Source organism: Musa acuminata, chromosome BXJ1-4 (genome assembly GCF_036884655.1).
Source record: "Musa acuminata AAA Group cultivar baxijiao chromosome BXJ1-4, Cavendish_Baxijiao_AAA, whole genome shotgun sequence".
NCBI classification, from domain to species: Eukaryota; Viridiplantae; Streptophyta; class Magnoliopsida; order Zingiberales; family Musaceae; genus Musa; species Musa acuminata.
Genome location: NC_088330.1, coordinates 29,457,460 through 29,477,570, shown reverse-complemented (window position 1 = coordinate 29,477,570; position 20,111 = coordinate 29,457,460). Strand labels below are relative to the sequence as shown.

Sequence of the window (20,111 nt, the reverse complement as noted above, 5' to 3'; positions counted from 1 at the left end):
AAAAATGAAGCCATAAAGTTAAATCCCCATAAATTTTAAAATACAAGTGATACTATCGCTGACATTGGGTGGTACTACTCTTGTAACTTTTAATGTTGCAAATCTAAACTATAGTGATACTACCATAATAAAATTTGAATTTTGAGTGGTACTACCACCACCCTAGGTGGTACTACCATCAAAAAAGCTAATATAGCACAAATAATGCTAATTCAGCTCGACTTCGAGCTCAATGACTTTTTTTATAAATGGACTTTGTTTCATTCTAATATCGACTTAAATTGATAAAAAAATAATCTTGATTAAGACCTTGATAAATCAATCATACATTTAATATATATATATATATATATATATATATATGAAGTTTTTGGTATATTGTATGCTCTTTCGACATATTATTTGATCTTCTAACATTTAGTCTGAACTTTTAGTGCATTGCCCTTTCCTTCGGTATATCGCGTATTCTACTAGCATATCAACTTTCCCATGACATTCAATCTTTCGGTGCAATATCTAATCCTTCTATTATGATGTCTGAACCTTTAGCTTGAAGTTCGATCTCTAGCACATCGATCATTCCTTAAGCTTAACATTAAATTTTTGATACAATAATTTCTCAGCACAATGTTCAACTCTCCTGCTTAAAAGTTAACCCCTTGGTAGTCTAATTCTATAATCAAGATATTTTTCTATATCACTTAGCTCAAAAGTATATTAATTTCATAAACTTATCGATTTATTTCATCATCAAAATATAAGATTCAACATGAAAGACATCACTGACTACTCAAACAGTCCTCATTTTGTCTTGAATGTTGTTTTCTAAGTATCTTCTTTTGGATTTGAACTTAATGATATCCTAATTTAAGTTCTAACTTTAAAAAGACTATAACAGGTTGTAGTTGATCTAGCAAATCATTGATCCATCGTGGGGTATCGATTTTTTTTTATAATCTTCTTCCAAGAGCCATAGTTGATGCATATGCACCAACCTTTATCTTTTTTTTTGAATCATCACCATCGATGAGCCGCAAGGTGAACTACTTGACTAAATGACATCACTCTTAATAAATTGAGCAACTTATCTTCGAATTTTTTTATTCTCCATGATTGAACTCTAGTACATGTGAAACTAGTGCTAGCTTCATTTGTTCATGGTTGTGGTTGTCTGATGCTGATTCTAGTTGTTCTTCTTTTATTTCTTCAAAAGGAGTTTAGGGTGAACCTTTCAACACTACTATAGTGTATGACTTATAATTTTATAATGTTCATAGAATAAATTATTTCTTTTGGAAGAAATAATTGTCATTGCTATTATGATTGCCCTCTATAGGGTGAACCTTTCATGGGCTTCCCTTTAGCCTTCCCTATATTCTTTTCGGTGTGAGTTTGATTCTTCTTCTCAATTGTCATTGCTATTATGATTGCCCTCTTGATGTTTTGAGTTTTAAAGAGACTCACTTATGTATCGATCTTGGCATGGAGGTTGATGATGTATTTAATAATTATCGAGTGATCATCAATGGAGATTCTAAGTGTCACCGCTTGTTATCAAAACTCGATGGTGTATTTTTGCATAGACTGATCCCTTTCTTGACATAGGTAGTGTCGCTTTCTCCATCTTTCTTCGAGATATCTCATAAGGGAAAACTCTTCTCATATGAGTCTTGTGAATCATGTCCATAACATATCTTCATCGTTGTTGGACAAAAGATAAGTTTTCCACCATGTGAGCATGTGTCCAATCAACTTGAGTCACATAAGCATCACCCTATTCTTACTATCATAATTATATAGATCAAAGTAAATTTTAAGTTGATTTATTAGACTCATAAGTCTAATACCTCATTATTAATTAAGCTATTGTACAAGGATATGTCGATTCGAGTCTTGACTCGAAAGAGTCGAGTCCTTGCTGCGATGTTCTACTCGATAACATCTTCTTCTTGACTGCACATCTTGGATGAAGATGACTCTATCTCCTTTGCCATAATATTCTTTACTCGGATATCCTTTACTGTAGGGTTAGTTTTGGACCTACATCCAGCCTATCATGATCTCTATTTGTTGGGCTAATACTGACATATGGGTAGTAAGGTCAACCAAGGCTATTAGGTTATTGGCCGCCACCCTATCATTGTTGCTTCTATCGGGTGAGCGTAGCATGAACTCTAACTTTTGTAGGTTCTTTGCCCAACATTTAATATATGTCTTATAGGCACCATCCACAAGATCATTGCTCTAGTATGACCTGATTCGTATGAGGTATGGGTTCGACGATCTATTAACTCGATATTATCTTTTGGATAAAAATTTAGTAGAGGAGAGAACTATTGCTAAAAGATCAAGCGTAAAACCAAAAATGAACAACCTCTATTGCTTATAAAGCTTAAGTGCTAACTAAAGACTTAAAAGAAACAAAATTAAAAATACATGAGTGGACTAATAAGCACATAGAGTGTAAGTTGTTTTTGGACATCACCTAAGTTCTCTCAGTAGATCACATATTGTTGCTAATTTTGATCTCGTTCTCTCTTGTTAATGAAACCTCCTCCTCAGGTTTAGACAATAGGCAACAAGTGTCGAAGGCTTGTCATCGTAATTGAGTGGAACTTGATGTTGGGCTTCAGCTATTGAACTCAAGGAAGAAGGTTACGGTTGGAAGGATTGGCTATTCCTCATAGAGTTTCTCCCTTCTCTCTTCTCCTCTATTCTCTCTTTTGAGGTTAGAATAGCTAGAGTCGATTAGTCTCTTGCTATGGACTTCTTTAATTACCTTTAGATGAGAGCACACCTCTTGTCTTATAGGATGAGATGAGCCCTAAGTCCTTTTATAGAGCTGTCATACCCCCTTGGTGGTTACTCTTATTTGAGTGAGTGCTATTTTGATCTGAGTCATATTAAAACTAAGATCGATGTAAGTGGACTATTGTGTTTTGAGCTTTTTGAATTAGGATTGGCTAATTTTTTTTATTTTGAAAGGGTACGTGATGAAAGCGAGAATAATTAATATTTATGATTAACTGTCAAAATATTTACCAACTAAATTAATTAATATTTTTAAAAACAACTAAACTTATTGAATAACATTGAGATCATCTCTCATCAGAACTAAGAAGTCAAAAACAACACTTTGCTCGAGGCAGAGTAAGATATCGATCAAAAAGCTGTAGCCCATCTGGCCATAGGCATTCTACCAAGATAGCTAGTCACATAACGCGCGCACACACGTAGGATGACAAATATTCACAATTTTACACACGTGGTCAACAACTCCAGGTCACATGCATATTATATATTAGCATCAGAAACATGGCTGAGAGGTTTCCCTGGGAAGAGCCTTCAACATCTTTGCCGCTCAGGCCCATACTTTTTCTTCCGATAGTCTCCTCGAGAGACTCCTCGGAGGCCATCATATGGCACTTGGAACCCTATGTTCTCGACCGCACCAACCGTCTTAAACATGCGCTTGTTTAGCTCCTCCACCAGAGCTTTGTGCAGCAGCTGGCTTCGCACGTCCATCATCGACTGGTTCCTCATTAACCGCCGGCTGTCGACACGCCTCTTGCCTCCACCAACGTGCGAGGCCTCTGTCAAAATGTTGCACTTCTCGTGGAGTTTATGGCTTATGTTGTCATCCTCGGCGGAGCTGTCCTCGGGACAAAACCTTGTCCATTTGCAGCGGCTACTGCTGGGTACCAGCGGCATCGGTTCCTTTCGGTGGAAGCTGCCATCGCTTTCTAGCTCACCACCTGAGGTGTAGTTCACTGCAGAATATTTACTCGAATGAACAGAGCTCTTGTCGTCATCATCTTGGAACAGGCTATCTGCACAAAAGCAAAAGTCGATCTACTAGTTAGCAAAGTAATGTTAAGGACCAACTTCTCTTTTCTTTCTTTTGTCAACTACTCCTTGGATCGATAGTCGCAGAGAATGAAATAAATTCCTTCATTATGCCTAAGATAAATTTCCAACACATGCACATAGATATATATATATGCTGATCATTCGTATAAATTATGATCATTAGTTTTTGGTCTGATAATGGCCTTCAATTTAGAACTGAGTCTATCTTACTCAAATATCACATTTTCGAGCTGAACTCGCTTTAAGTCCATAGACGACGACCCAAAGCTGGCCTCACATGAGCACATTATAAATAAGATGACCCCGCGATTATATATCAATCAAGAGTGTGGGTATGCTTACATACCTCCAAGCCAGTCTACTTGGCGAGGATTGTGCTGCTGGCAGAAGATCCCCTGAGAAGAGCTTCCCCCAAATTCTGACCCTTGGGAGGACGTAGGGGAGGAGAGGCAGTAGAAAGGATGGTTGCTTCCGTCCTGGTCATCTTCCACATAGTTGTATACATGGTGACAGTCCTCGGGAGCACCTTCCCTCCAACCAGGCACCAACCTTGATATCTCCTGGGCTATCATCTCTGCTATCTCTGATGCTTCTCGATCTGTTAAGTCCAGCTCTTTTACCATCTCATTGGCCACATCTATTGATGTGTCGCCAACGATGTCGAAAGGAAAATATATGTTGCTCATCTTACCTGATGCAAAATAAGTAGCAAAACGTCACGCTAGTACAAATTTATCATAATTCTATATAATGCTCGTACGAATATATATAGGGCTGCAAGAGATCACAAGCTTAAAGAAATTTTATTTAAGATCAAATTAGTCTTTCGTGGATTGGCTCATAACACAGTAAAGATATGTTCTTTTGATCCCTGGAACATTCAGGTTAGGAGCACATCTAACTTTCATGCATACTTGCTAATGAACTATGTATGTATGTATGTATGTATGTATGTATGTTGAGAACATATATGCCACTAGTTTACCACTGTATGCCATTCTGTGTATCACTAATGACTCATACAATAAAAATCAACCAACAACAAAGCTCAAAGCATTATAAGATCCGACCTAAATAAATTGTGCATAGCTTGGAGTGGATTTGAACAAAAAGTTCCGTACCTTCTCGATCAGAAATCTGCACTTTGAGGAAGATAGTATCGTCCTCAGGATTCATCTTGCCGGTAATCGTCATGTCCGTACGCTTCGCTACAGGACTGGTGGCTCCGGGGCCATCTGTCGCATGTGAGGGATCATAATCTCCATGGACGATGTTCTTAACCTCATGAGATGGACTCTTGAAGCTTGGCGAAGTAGTAGGACGATCTTCAAACGATAGAAAGGGATCGTGAAGGAGCTCCTTAGCCGATGATCTCTTGGAGACCGTTTCTAGGCACCTCCCGATGAAACGCTTTGCTTGGGGGTCTCGGATGCGATGGAAAGCATCAGGCAATTTCCCCTAGTAAGATTAAAAGTCAATTCAAAATGCTCGGTAGTGAAGTTCGAGGAAAGGAGATAGGAATAGGATGAACATGGCATTAAGATACCAGTTGCTTATGCTCTTACTGAGGTAACTTTCTTATAAATCTGAGCTGGATTGGAGCACTCGCTATAGGGGTATTCAGAGGTCAGCATCTCCAGCACGCACATGCCGAAGGAGTATATATCAACAAGCTCGTTGTATTCTTCTTCGTAGACTTCCGGCGCCATGAACTCGGGCGTTCCTGATGCAAAGAGTGGTGTACTCATTAGGGACCATTAAGTTATTCCAGTCAAGCAAACGATCTGATTTAATGAATCGACCAAGACACACTAAGCCACAAGCATCGGACTCTATGAATCCCCCCCATTAAGCCTAGACTTGCAGACAGACGTGTATCGTCGCCGAAGTCAGGGATTGAAACTGGTGAGGGAATAGTTGGATACCTATGACACTGTGCGCGCAGTGGGCTTCCCGGAGCATGGCAGCCAGGCCGAGATCACCAATCTTGAGTTGCCCGAGGTGGCCATTGACAAAAATGTTGTCACACTTGAGGTCTCTGTGTATCACCGGCGGATCATGACTGTGCAAGTAGAGGATCCCCTGAAGTATCTGCCGGGCCCAGGTTTTGACAGTCCTGATATGGACTCGTGGATATCTTTGTCGGTACCTAAATCCATTTCTTTCATTTAACTTAATTATCACATTGCTTACGTTAAAGCAAGCATTTCAGAAAGACAATAGGAACGAACATGAAATGTAACACTAATCAGTCAGCCCGATCACAAATGTTACATTTATAATAATAAATAGTAGGTCTCAAACCGTTGCCATTGTAGAAGCAGAAGCATCAATTTTTGAACCAACACCATCAGAAAGATAATTCATGCATTGAATATGCCATGGTTATATAAGAAAATATTAAAGCTGGCCTAAGAAATTTACCAAAAGGTAATTTGATAATATAACAAAGATAATAAAATAGAAAAATAAAATAGACAAGAACATCATATTTACGTGATTCGATTAATTGACCCGTATATCCAAAGGAAGAGCAAATCACTATTATAAAAGGGATAATTATAAATGCTTTAGGAAGATGTTTCTAGGTCATAAAACACTTGAAACTACTAAACAAGAAAAATCCAAAGTAAACAATTAAATTTTCTTGTGGTGTATCTGACTTCAAAGACTAGACCTTTATTTATAGTTACAATAGGAAATAACAAGCTTGATTTTCTTGATTATGTGGGACTTGCCAAACTAACAGAAAAAACCTTTGGTTATACACAGATTCCTTAGATTGATGTCCCCATAAATAATTATTTTTTTTTAATCTATATTTTGTGAAACTTTAAGAATGCATGTGTTAAATAGTCATAGCCTATATATAAATTAGATAAGGGACCACAATTCATTTCATTTCAAGAAATACTTAATGTCTTTCTCTTTTTGCATTTATCCATCATAAAATAAATATAAAATAATTTTAATAACCCCCTCATTTGTGACTAGTAAACAATTTTTTTTTACTACTAACTATCATATAACTCCATATCATCGTAATGACAATAATATTATTAAAATCACTATTGGACACATGGATCATATCAAATGTGTTATGAAATTTTAATGACTTATAAAATTTTCGACCTATAGAACATTGGTGATTCTCGAGTCACCCCCACCCTTAATTCTAAAATATTTTTTAAAAAAAACACTTTTTGGATAGAGAAAATTCTTAGGTGAAATCATGTCTCTCTTAATCAAGATTGTGCATGTGAGAGGCGATGAAAAATATAAAACAGTTTAATATCTTTGATCGGTGAATTAATGTTTACGGGAAGTAAATATAAATAAATAAAAAATAAAAAGCAATCTCACTAATTTGAAACTCTCAAACAAATTGAAAAAAAGAAAAGAAAAGACATTAACTAACTTATTAGACACTACCCTCAGCAATTGTTGCAATCCATGAATTTATGTTCAAAATAAGGAGGTGACGAAGCTCGGCTCAGAGTGGTCTTATGTAGACAGCCCATCTTCTACCCTTCATCACTAAGGTCAAGCTTTTAGATATCTGAACTAGCTTCTTCCTAGATGATGTTACATATTACTAGGCACTGAGATCGATATCCGATAAGTTCAACGCAAATATTCATTCTGACTTGAAGCTATCAAAACAACAAAAGTCCAAGACAAATAAGTCGGCCCTACTGACGTGAAGATAGCAGAATATTGGGTTTCAGAAGCCATACTCTCGGAGCGTGCCAGATGTGAACATCTCGGTGATGAAGTTGAAAGTCCTATTTGCTGCATCAATCCACGAAGCATGGAATTTGATGATGGATTCATGGCAGAGGGAGCTGAGGAGGTGGACCTCCGAGTACAGGCGCTGCAGTGCCTCAGGTGACCGTATCACCTCGCTGAGCTTAGCTTGGTTCCATGCCACCTCCGTACCATTTAGCTCATCAAATGCCCTGTAGCTGCCAGTCCTCGATCAAGGAATTAACTACTCATGTCACGCGATCTAATTATTTGTTGCACTTTAAATAAGATATTGTGCTATCTTAATCGACAAGGTTTGCTTCAAGGATACACTATTTTCACAGCACCTCTTCCGAGCACTTGATCAAACTGCAATGCATGTATATATAAGAGACATGAGGGTTTTCAGATTTTGATTTCGAAGACTCGTTTTTATTTTTCTGGAAACTAAAGTTAAGGGAGAGAATGGAATAATTTCTTTTGTTTATATAAAAGTTAAAAGTGAATGCAAAAAACTGTAAAATTGATTGGATCATCAGACAAGCAAGTTCTTGCATTGAACCAAAAGATTCATAAATAACCTCAGTAACATCCGGAAATAATTTGATGTGCATCTGATCTACCCGGAACAGTTTCACAAGAATCTCATTTACGACATCTACTTTACTGTAATATATGATGTTGAAAATGTTGAGATTTGATTCATAGTTATCTATCTAGATAGTTATCAATCCTCTTGTTTTTAATACTACATCAGTTTTTTTTGAGTCGAAAGACATTCTATTTTTTTTCCTTGCTCCTCCATCCCCAATAGAAAAACATCAAAATACCAGTCCAACTATGTCGTCGCCATGTAAAAGATGAGAATGAATTTATTGTCTCAAATGAATTACACTTGGGTCACTCAGTTGATGTAGGGTATTAGCTAGCCTGGTTGGTGTCTTTTCCCACTTAACCTTTCTCGATCTCTCCACTTGTTCAGTTATTCTTACAAAGTTAAAATGAAGGTCTAGTCATAAAGCCTAGCAGCTCAACATGTTCCTGATATGGGTCCTATCATTTTGGATTACTTTATGATCGTAATCCCAAAAAGCTCAACGCTTTCCGAGCTAACAATGATGCCCGTAATATTTATAATTGGATTGGTCTGTGTCAGCTTAGGTCTCTCGACTTCTTTGATCCAATTACTTGGCACTTGGGAATCTAGATCTGGATATATACCATCCTAACCTTCACCGTACTTCCTAGTAACGATAGTATCATATTGCCATTCTTTTGGATGAAGATGTTGGTCAGCTGTAAACAACAGCAAAATCTAACTTAAGCCTCACTCGGGATTTGAGGTATTGCAAACAAAAGTAGCAACTTTGTGAATAGCACATTAACTACAAGATACCAAGAAACCGAAACATCGTACTTCGTTAACGGACACAAAAACATATTATAGAGTATAAAGCAATTGCAGGAGAAGAAAGTATCTGATGATACGTAAACAACTAAATATCAAAGCATTCTATTTTCCTATTCCTTAATGGTTTACAATAGCATGGACCTTAATTGAAAGAGAGAAAGAAAAGAGGGTAGATTCTATCTATATATATATATATATGTAGTACTTCATCAAATGGAGTGCAATCGACTAACTTGATAACATATCTCAAATGACGAAGCATCTTATCAAACAAAGAAAAGACAAAAAATAAATCTAGGCATTTGATCATGGCGATAACTTACACGACCATAGCGACCAGTCGGATCGGTCTCTACGAACCCGTTCCCCACGGCAATCCGCTCCGCACGCCCTTTCTCAGGCATGACCGGCGGCCTCATTAACAAACAAGAAGAAGATGATGATGATGATGATGATGATGATGATGATGAGAAAAGAAAGAACGCTGGGATGGATCGACTGCAATCTCAGCTGGAAGAAGTATGGAGAGCCCTGAAGGACGAGGTTGAGGGACTGCTAGATCCGAGGCTTTCCTTCATGGTTCTCGTAGGAGAATACGCCGAAGAGCTGCCAGAAGAGCCTCGAGTAGTCGATTCGCAGCATGATCCAGGCCATATTCATGTCACCGCCGAATGCACGTGAGAAGTCGTGACGGTACCTTCCAACCATTGGTGTTGAAAATAAACCACAAGTTATTGGTGGTAATTACTATTGGTTGATCGACACCAAGAGTTTTGGATGGACAAGGTCAGTCTCCTTTTCGTCTTGGCTCTATCTTGTAGGAATTCGATGTGCAACTTTTTGTGTGCGCGCTATGTAGTTATTGTGGTGATGGAGGGCGTGGGTGCCTCCTATTCGTGATGTGGGGGACTCCTTTTGCCCTGCTATGTGGGTAATCTGGGACGTAGGCAGTCGATCGCAAGGAGACTAAGATTGGAGAGCGTGTGTGCTTTCTGCTGTAGTGCCTCGTGGATCTCTAAACTTGAAGAATCTATTGCTACGCTGTGACACCACCATTGTTTTTGAAGCAAAAGAGGCGAACGAGTCTGAAACTTCTCCTATGGATCCAGATCAACTTCTGTGTAGAGGAGGAAGAAGCAAATCTCTCAAGTTTTGGGAGGTGCAACGGAGAGTTGGATACCAAATCGAGAAGAGAGCGAGCTAGAGGATGGAGACCAACGGAAGAGGGGGATGGAAGAGAAAATGGAGGCGTGGCTGTATAGATAGGAAGGTGAAGACGCCATTTCCGGGTGGGCCCCATGAGTTTTACGGACTTGTTTTATGCCCGATAGACGGAGCGAATCCAACTCGACGCCGTCGACTACTGACCGCCGTTACAAAACGGAGCAGGTTGCAGATGGTGATTCTTTGGACATCGGTGCACATAAGCTTCTTTCCTCGGTCATTCGCTGTCACGTCGCGTTTGTCCTTTCTTTGGTAGAAGGCAGCCAATGAGCTGATGAAAGTAATTGGGGCCACTTGCGCCTCCGTGATGGTCGACTCTGCGCCACTTGATTAGGTTATTATCTTAATGCTAACGAATATCTAAACAATCGATTTAGAAAGGTCAACTTGTGGTTATCAGGTAAAGCCCTCCCTATTGGGTTGGAAGTAACTCCCTCCCTCTCTCTCTCTCTCTCTCTCTCCCTTGGTCGGGACTTCAGTTAACACATAAATCACACACACTCCTCTCCTCCGTTCTTTAATAGATTGTGGATCCTACAGCTCTCAAACACCGTCGGACCCACAAGACCTCTCTTTTCTTATCCCGGTGCAACTTTTGGTGTTTTTCTAGTTATGCCACCAAGCATGGTCCGAAAGCAAAGGACACTTGCTCTTCTCCTCCTCCTGAGGTTGACATGCCATGCCACGCCACGCTTCTTCAACTGCTCGTGCCTTGGCCCTGTCACTTGTCATTATTTGGCGCAAAGACAAGACACACATATATATATATGACGTGCAGACATAATTCAGCAATAATGGAGTGCCCTTGGCCCCACCGTCGCTCGGTGTTGGTGGGGGCGACCACTTGTCTTCTCAGAGGAGATGTAGAGTGGTCAACCCTTGATGTTTCTCTAAGTAAGCAAGCGAATGAACCAGAGTTGAAACCTGGAACTCCTAATCCGGAACTAACTATGGAAGATAATAAGTTGACTTTAGTGTTTCTCTTTCTTTTGGGCTCTTGTGTTTGCATTGGAAGGGGGAAGAAGACGGGGATTTGAAGTTTATTCCATTTTTCGGTGGATAAATATTGTAAAAGACAGGAAAGAGAGGAAGCAGCAACAGCCACCGAAATGCCATCGCATAGCGTAGCATATCTGCGTGCTATCTTCTTCTTTTTCCCTCTCACTCTCTGTAGCTCCCAAAAGAAAACGTATCTGCCTAGAGTTTGGCTTTCGAATTTGGTGGGCCAAACGCGTGATGAGGATGGGAGAGACGGAAGTGACTTGCTCGCATTCCAATCCCAATTATTCCCAGTGCAGTCCCCTCGCGCGAGCAGAGCCACACAAGCGCACAAGTGATGGACACAGAGAGAGCAACAGAGGTGAACGATGTGGAACGGACACAAACTAGTGACCTGAATGTATTCTCCACGATCAGATTGGGTTGGATGGACCACATCAATCAAGTCCTACAACTTTTCAGAAGAGAAAGATAGAAAGCAAGAAAGGGAAGCATCGCCCATCATTGTTTGGGTGGACCAACTCTGGCGTACACCACTGGGGGAAGGACGTGTGTGAGGCAATAATTTAATTTTAGACGTCACGTTAATGATAATATGATCAGTACGCTTACGCAAGCCAAGAGTCGTTCCCTAATGGAGCAACGTAGTCTCGCTACCATGCGTATCAAACTAAAAAAAACCTACATCAACTTTAGATAGGGTTGCAAGATTAATAGATACAGTCGTTCGTAGTAGAGAGATGGGTGTATGTATGAGATTGAAAAGAAAATATGTATATATATATCAGAGTGGTTCGCATTAATCGGTCTGACATCTTCCAATTGGCAAAAATGTAACATCGGGATGCTGATTATTTAAGATGCCATGATTGATAGTATCATATTTGCACTGACACGGACTCGCAACCAATAATTCACTAAACAAGTGTCAACTTGTGTTACATCGAAATGTGAGTCAATCACTTGTATGGTTCGGTCTGTCGATCTGGAAACTATCTTACATGTATGAACGTATTCGATTAAAATTACCTCTCAGAATCCTCGACATTTTAAATTAAGCTGGGCATATTACACAACGACAAGTAACTTATTACCGCTATGGCCAAGCTATCCATCCGACCAGTTGACCAAGTTATCCAAGCTGTTTATCATGTGAAGGCCAAGAAGTATTGTTTCACCCAAGAGGAAATCGTGTTCCAGGATCATCATGACCGAGAGTGTATTATTTGCAGGGCTATAAAAGTGATCGATCGAAATATATATATCATTCATCGACTTTGTGAACCATGATTGACAATTCCTAGAGGGCTTTCGTGTGATGTGAGAAGGAAGTTATTAAAGAATCAATGGCTTAATCAATCATGTTTAATGGTTTATGAGCGGCTTATTTATGTATGATTAAAAAATTAATCATAATTAAGGCTAATTAGAGGCAATTAAGAATAATGAGTTCATTCTAGCATGTTTTAGCTTCTTGCATAATTTAAAAGGTCATTTTACCATGTTTAATGGCTAACTAGAGGTTTATTTTTGCATGATTATGAAGAATAATTATAATTAAAGCCTAATAAGCATTTCATTAACACTTAATTATCATAAATAGGCATGATTTTCACACATCTAGCTTGAATTCATTTGGATCTTGACATGATCCTAGTGGATCTAGCCTTGATCATTGTGGATCTTTATTAGATCCATGTATCTAGATCCAAATTGATCTGATTGATGATTGTAAATCAGAGCTAGGTTCATCTTTGCTCGATTCCTTTAGACCAAGGTTACTAATTTTCTCTATGTTTTTGGGGCTTTTGGGCTGTTAATATTAGGATTGATAGTGACTCTCTCAATTCCTTTATACCAAGGTTACTAATTTTATCCATATTTTTGGGGCTTTTGGGCTATAAAAATTAGGATCGATAATGACATTAGTGACACTAAGAGGGAGGTGTATTAATGCTTCTGTAAATTTTAAACAAGTGAGAGTGAAAAATAAATTAATTTATAGTAATTCGATCCTGATCTACGTCCACTCTCAATCTCATTTTCTTTAAGGTTATTGGGTTTTACTATTACTTAATCTTGCTTCTTACGAATGAATATCAATTATGATTTAAAAAAAAATCATCCAAAAATATGAATATCGATGATACTACCACCAATTCATATAGTCAGACTATCAAACAAGATGTCACTTAAGCTATTCTAAATATATCAAAAAGTACTACCGTCAATCTAAATGGTACCTTTGCTAAAGTTGGATGGTACCATCATCTAGATTGGGTTGCCAAAAAACTTAAAATAACCTAAAAACTAACTCAAATAACCTAGTTTATAAGGGCCTATGTTGAACCCAAATAATAACTTAATTATAGCCCACTTAAGCATTATTAGAGTCACCAAAAGAAAATCATAAGACTCTTAAACTTTTGTCTTAAAGCAGATTCTTCATCATCTAGTAAAGATTGAAGTTCAAATCTAAGTTGCGGCTCCTTGGAATGAAGAGTCTCATTAGAAGGAGCAACGAAGAAAGAGTTTTGAACATTGCTTAATTCCTCTCTAACAAATGATAGGATAGTAGAACCATATTTTACAACTTGACGTGACCATTTCTTCAATCTAACATTGACCCCTTTTATCTTTTATATGAGAATAAAGATTGGGGTAGGGGTTTGGCATCGATTATTCAGAGGAGCAAACTAAACGTCTACAATAATTTTATGGAAATTAGGATAGTTAGAGCAATAGTTGAAGAATTTAAAACTCTTGTTCCTCTTCGGGGAGTTGCTGACCCTGAAAACATTCATAGAATAATTAGAAATGTCAGGTGACAAAAATAATGCTTCCGAATCCACAAAGTGTAAGTACCAATCAGTATTAACCATAACTTCAAACTCCCAAAGAGGAGTAGATTATGTAAAATGATACCTCATCCATTTTAGATATGATAAAGAGAGCTCATGTAAATAATCTGAAATTTAAGTAAAGGTCAAAGAGCTTATAAGTTGGCCTCCAAACTTTTTATGGGGGGAGAAAACTATATTAAAATCACCTAGAACAATTTAAGACCTCATGAAAAATTGCCAGAAATCAACAAGATCCATCCAAAAATGATATATATCAGCATAAATATAAATGCCATATATAATCGATAAATTAGAAGATTTGCCCAAGAACTAGAAATGCACTGTGCCAAAAATGACTTGATCAATCAAGGAGTAGTTTATCAAGGAGTAAACTACTGGATCAACAATATAAGAATTCCATAAGCACCAAATGCGAGCATATAAGTACTGAGTTAGTATAAATGTGTCAATCTTTGAAAATACAAAAGGCAATAGAAGAAAATTATAGCCTTAGTACAAATGTGTCAATCTTTGAAAATACAAAAGACAATAGAAGAAATTTATAATCTTGAACACGAGGCTCCAAAATGGAGAAACAATCTAAATGTGACATTACAGCAGCATATTTAGAAGAGGTATTGATATCCCGAACATTCCACATGTCAATATTAATCATAATGGAGTGGTAGAAGAGCCCATCCTAGTAGTGTCTACCGATCTCTAGAGGCTCATTTTCTTTCAACACTCAATTATAAATTAATAAAGGTAAAACTCTGAGGCACGTCAGTGCAAACTTCATGCGATTGTTCTCTTAGAGTGGGTCTAATGAGTTCACTGGATGGAAATTTTCATACAATTAAGGTAAGCTTTGTTTTGTTTTCAAGATGTTGTTTTGGAACCCACATGATTTTTGTAGTAGCTTTAGAGTTGTTTCTGGTTGCATGACTGATGATATTGCATAAGGAGCATCTAGCATGCTTCCAATCATATTCAACCTTGATAGTGTAGTCGTGACATTAAAAGAAATCTGAATAGTATCTAATAATTACTTGCATGCAGAAACTTCAACACAAACTTCAACAAAACCAATACACTCTCTTCTACTTATTGGTTTGTCCAAGAATAGGGGTTTGTCGATTCTACTCACTATAGAACTCAAAATTTTTAAGGTTCACAGAAGGCATGTTATAGAGTTCCACCCAGAGAGGGAGGGATAGCAAAGAAATCAAATTTTTTTCTAATTGAGCCTCATGATCCCAATGACCGAAAATAAAGTCTATTATGTATGTACCAAGGGCAAGATTTCATCACTATAAGAAAATCATCTTGGCTGCTGAATCTGAAAATAAAAATTTCTGCTTCCATTGAAAACACCACAAGTAACCCAACTAGTTTTCTTCTTGACAACATGAAAGGGTGATCGGGACCCAACAAATTTCTTCAAAATTCCTCCCCTTTATTTGTCTCATCCTCGAAAACCTTGAATGTAAAAAACACAATCATCATAGAAGACTAAATCCTCATGATATATATAGTACACAATTTTCATATCGAGGGGAGGGTGCTAAAACAGTACAAGACTTGATACCATGCTAATTTGCATTTTGATTAGGAGGAATGGATAATGAAGAAGGGCCCCAATTTTGGGAGTTATTGTTGCCCTAGATTGATCAATACCTAAGTGCTAGAATCAAGTTCCCAAATTGGACAGGAAATCACTTGCTAATTGACTCCAGCAAGCAGTCACCAAACTCCAAACTGGGCAGAATATCAACTACTCATTTAAAAATAAAAATCCAACCCAAAAAAGTGTTGTCGCAGGAAAGAGATATGACTATTTCATATCCAACTGTGACCGATGAAAATAAAATTTTCGATTGGATAAAAAGATTGCCGCTTGGATTGATTTTCTTGCCCAGCCATCAATCCGTCCTATTAATTTAAGATGCCAATAAATCCTACTACAATGCTCTCACATTGAGGCAGACTCCAAAAGCGTACCATCCGTGGCTGGAGGACACGTTAATCCAAATAAACCACAGCATTATTTGTCAACCAGAGGTCCTAGAGAAATGAACAAGTCAACAAATCCTAACTTAGAAATTAGGATTAATTAAACTCTTAAGACTGACAAATAAAGGTAAACTAACACACAAATAAGAACGGCGGTTAACTATTGATTTATTAAACCACAATTTATTCGTGTTCCTCCAAATAATCACCAACACACATGGCACACTCAAAGCCCTGAACCTACTTAGTGAGGTGTGCACCTCATCTAATTTTACCCTGCACCACCCTCTTGGTGCCAAACAAAACGCAGCACTCCTTGCTCATCCTATATTTCTCCAACAGTGCATTATTCCTTGTCTATATCACATCAAACTCTTTGCTCGTTTTATATCCCCCCCAAAGAAAAAACTTAAATACAGGTACAATATTTTTGTATCAATCATCATTCACCGCAGCACTGTGTCAATGCAGTACAACAGAAATGTGCACCACCATCAATGTACAAATAGAACTAGATCCCATTTTCTACCATTGGACGGGCACAACTTTATGATCCAAAGTAGCATCATCAACATAAGGTAAGAGTGCAAGTGGGATCTCAAAGACTAAAATAATACTTTTCATGGTGGAAAAGGAATCTACAAGTGAAGCACAAAAATTAATATTAGTATCAGTTCTACTCCAAATCATATACATATAATTGTGGGAAGTTGAGAGGGTCATTCCCTAATGATGCTTTGGAGACTGAACTCTTTGAAAGCACTCTTCACAAGTGGTTGGTCAAAAGCCGAGGCAGCATGAAGAGGAAAGAGCAACGCAATCTTGTTTGCAATAAGACCAAATGGTTGGCAAAACTTCAATCTCCCCGTTATCATAAAATAAAATGACAATTAACAACACATATTCGACAACCATTTATGACCTTGCACACAGTGGAATCATTGAGCTTGATCTGAAAGTTACGCTTATTCTCTTTTGGACAACCACAATATTCCTCAAAGCCTAGAAAATATAACTTGTAAAATCTCCATGCTTAAATCCAATTACATTCTTAAAACTTACATGAAGGATCTTTTAAAGTAAATTGGCATAAATCTCAATGAGACAGTCTTATGCCTCATGCATAACAGTTCATGAAGTCAATCAACCCACACTATCTATTTCAGTTTTGGTATATATGAAATATTTCATCATTAATGATCAGCTAAAGGAAAAAACTAGATTAGCTGACAAAGTGAAGATGATGATAATTTCATGTCAGGGACCACCGATTCATCCCAATGGTACAAATAAACGCCAATGGGGGCAGACGTCAAGTCCCACAACATCTAAAGAAACGCTGTAACAACAACCTCAAATACCAATGACAGCCAAATAGAAAACTTAAAACTTAAAATAGACCTTGCCTCACAAAAAACTGAGAACAGGAAACTAACACGTTTTATGTCCTAAACCAGCTGAAATTAATAGAAGCGCATCTACTTCTCATCATCCAGAAATAAATTAACAATGTCGGATACAAAGTGTTAAGCTTCACAAAATATAGTAAATATCCACAAGCAGGAACTTAGTAACCACATCCAGCCTGCTTCTGTTCATGTAGTCCTGCGTGTGCCAGTAAAACATACTAATTTACGCTTTCGTTGGCACATCCATTGTAAAGTCAAATATGCCATGGATGTAACGCCTTTGAAAAGCGAGTGCCGGGAATTTTTTGCACATGCTCATCACATCGAGAGACCCTGTCCCATGTTCTTCAAAGAATAGGTCTCTTGATATGCCATGTAAGCTCTTGGAATCGTTAGTTTGCCAAACAAATGTTATCAGGGTTAAGAAATTGAACATTCTAACTCACAGACCATTAGACATTCAGTTCAGAAGTAGTCCTACCAAAGAAGGATTCTACATCTATGTGTGAAGTGTGCTCTAGGAATGACTAGAAAATTCTTTCTAAAGCATGACCCTGTCTTCATTTGAGCTTCTCTCTGCACAATTTACAATGGTTTGCCTTAGATATGATTCGACTGTAATTCGATTCGTTTGGATGGCCTTATGATATTAGTATCATTCATCAACAGAAAGACATATTAATTGGGAAAATTAGGCAGAAGAAGAAAAGAGAAAAAATGATTTATATGTAGCATGCAATCAGGCACACAAGTGGACCATAAAACCGATAATCAAACACCTAGAGAGCATAAAGCAAGAAGTTGAGAGAGGGCCACGGCTCCATTGCATTTCAATAAAGTATGACCAGAAAGACACCTGTTGCGATTCATTGAAGATGGCGAACCATCCTGCAGAGCGGGCAGCATTCGCCGCGACTCGGCAGAAGACCTGTCTCTTCCACAAACAGTGTCGCCGCTTGCAAATAGAACGTAACCTAATTTGGAGAGGAGAACAAAGAAACCGAGGCAATGCGAAGACTGGAGAGACACGGCGGCGAGGTAGAAAACTACCCACCTTAGGGTTTGGTCTAGTCGCTGCGCCAGCCTACTTATAGAGAGGTAAACAAGATCATATATGTAAAATTCTAGCACGTGCCTTGCAGACAAAGTCATCTTGTGCCGTCGGCCTCCATCAAACGACAAGGAGACTGACACGTCGATGATTCCAGAGGTACCTGCGACTCACGTGCATGATGAACACAAGACCCAGATTTTTTTTACGGACCAGAATTTTAGGAGGGTCATAAATGTCATTTTAAATTAAATTTGGGCAAATTTCGAAAAAAAACTCTTAGTTTTGTGAAAAATATACTATTCACAGCCCGCATTTTCCTATTAAACATTCCTTACTATTAATAATTTTTAAAAGATAATAAAATATTATTTTATTATTTTAATTCTAGTATTACTGATATTTTTTCTTTCTCATAACTTTTTATTTTATCCTTGATATGATATCGATGTTGTTTGTCACCTCTCTATTTATTGCCAACGTTGCTCGTTCTCGTCGCTTCACGTTGTCTTTGAGGAGAAAAAAAGATTAGAAGGAAAAAAATTATATTTATATTAATTTATAAAATAATAATTTAATATATTTAAAAAATTAAAATTATAAATTATAAATAACAAATAGAGGATTAAAGATAGTAATCTCCTTCGACTAATTCCCATATAACATCCCATTTCTAAGAACTTTTGCAAAGAGTCAACTTTTTAAAATGAAAAAGTAGTTTTTTAAGGAAGTGGGTTTTTAGACCAAATATTCAGGATATATTTTCTGCCTATTTAGAAGCTAATATATCAAAAAAACATTTTCTGGAAACATCATATTTTAATAAATTAAATTAAATTAAAGAAAATAGATAAATTTTTGAAGTGTTCAAATGCTAAAAAATTCAGAAAGATATGGAATAAATTCCCTAGAATAGAAAAGATTAAAATTTTATCAATCTCAGTCCAATGTAAATGTTTCCTAAAAGTCTCATATTGTTTTCACTAGGATTTGATCAGGTTATACTTTTTTGAATTGGCCCCAAAAAATAATATAAGTGGTTCAAAGCCTTGAATTTTTTTAGGATCAAAATTTTAGAATAGATATTCTACAAGTTCCAATGTCAAATAACATTTCATTCAAGCATCATACTTTGATAAAATAAAAAATAAAGAAAATCAATAAAAGTTAAAAGTGTTTATATGATGAAAATGTAATCATCGATGATTTTTTTCCCTCTCTTAATATAAATTAAATTATCATAAATAATATATTATTTTATTTAAATTATTAACTTCCTAGTTTGTATAGTATGATTAATAAAATAATTAAAGTTAATTTTATTAATCATGTGGACAAGATAAAAATTTTATCAATTAATTAAATTATTAATTTATTTATTTACTAATGAGTGATATGATTTTTAAAAAGTAAATAGTTCAAATTCTATTTTTATGTGTAAACCATAAGAAATAAATATTATAATTCTATCTTTATATGTGAAAGTAAATTAAAAATAAATTACAATTAAAAATAAAATTATTACTTAACTTTCAAGAAAAGTT

General features: G+C 37.1%; 1 protein-coding gene, 1 long non-coding RNA gene and 1 other non-coding gene across 5 annotated transcripts; all 3 read right to left on the bottom strand.

Annotated features, from left to right (window-relative positions):
• Positions 1-3,158: 3,158 nt before the first annotated feature.
• Positions 3,159-10,269, bottom strand: LOC135651910 (probable serine/threonine-protein kinase WNK5). 3 transcript variants are annotated; one of them, XM_065172538.1, is made up of 8 exons: positions 9,352-10,269; positions 7,949-7,986; positions 7,608-7,835; positions 5,796-6,031; positions 5,436-5,593; positions 4,992-5,328; positions 4,217-4,561; positions 3,159-3,830 (listed from the first exon to the last, which is right to left on the bottom strand). In XM_065172538.1, exons 1-8 carry the CDS (start codon positions 9,445-9,447, stop codon positions 3,346-3,348), a joined length of 1,923 nt encoding a protein of 640 aa, XP_065028610.1. In that variant the 5' UTR covers positions 9,448-10,269; the 3' UTR covers positions 3,159-3,345. The 3 variants fall into 3 exon arrangements, with proteins under 3 accessions (XP_065028610.1, XP_065028613.1, XP_065028619.1); XM_065172541.1 differs by having other exon boundaries at positions 5,796-6,019; positions 9,352-10,268; XM_065172547.1 differs by lacking the exon at positions 7,949-7,986.
• Positions 10,270-13,766: 3,497 nt separating this feature from the next.
• On the bottom strand, positions 13,767-18,588 carry LOC135651907 (uncharacterized). Its single transcript, XR_010501992.1, has 2 exons — positions 18,373-18,588; positions 13,767-14,041 (listed from the first exon to the last, which is right to left on the bottom strand). It is a non-coding gene; the product is annotated as an uncharacterized LOC135651907 (long non-coding RNA).
• Positions 17,288-17,394, bottom strand: LOC135672729 (small nucleolar RNA snoR99). The gene has a single exon (XR_010513085.1). It is a non-coding gene; the product is annotated as a small nucleolar RNA snoR99 (small nucleolar RNA).
• Positions 18,589-20,111: the final 1,523 nt, after the last annotated feature.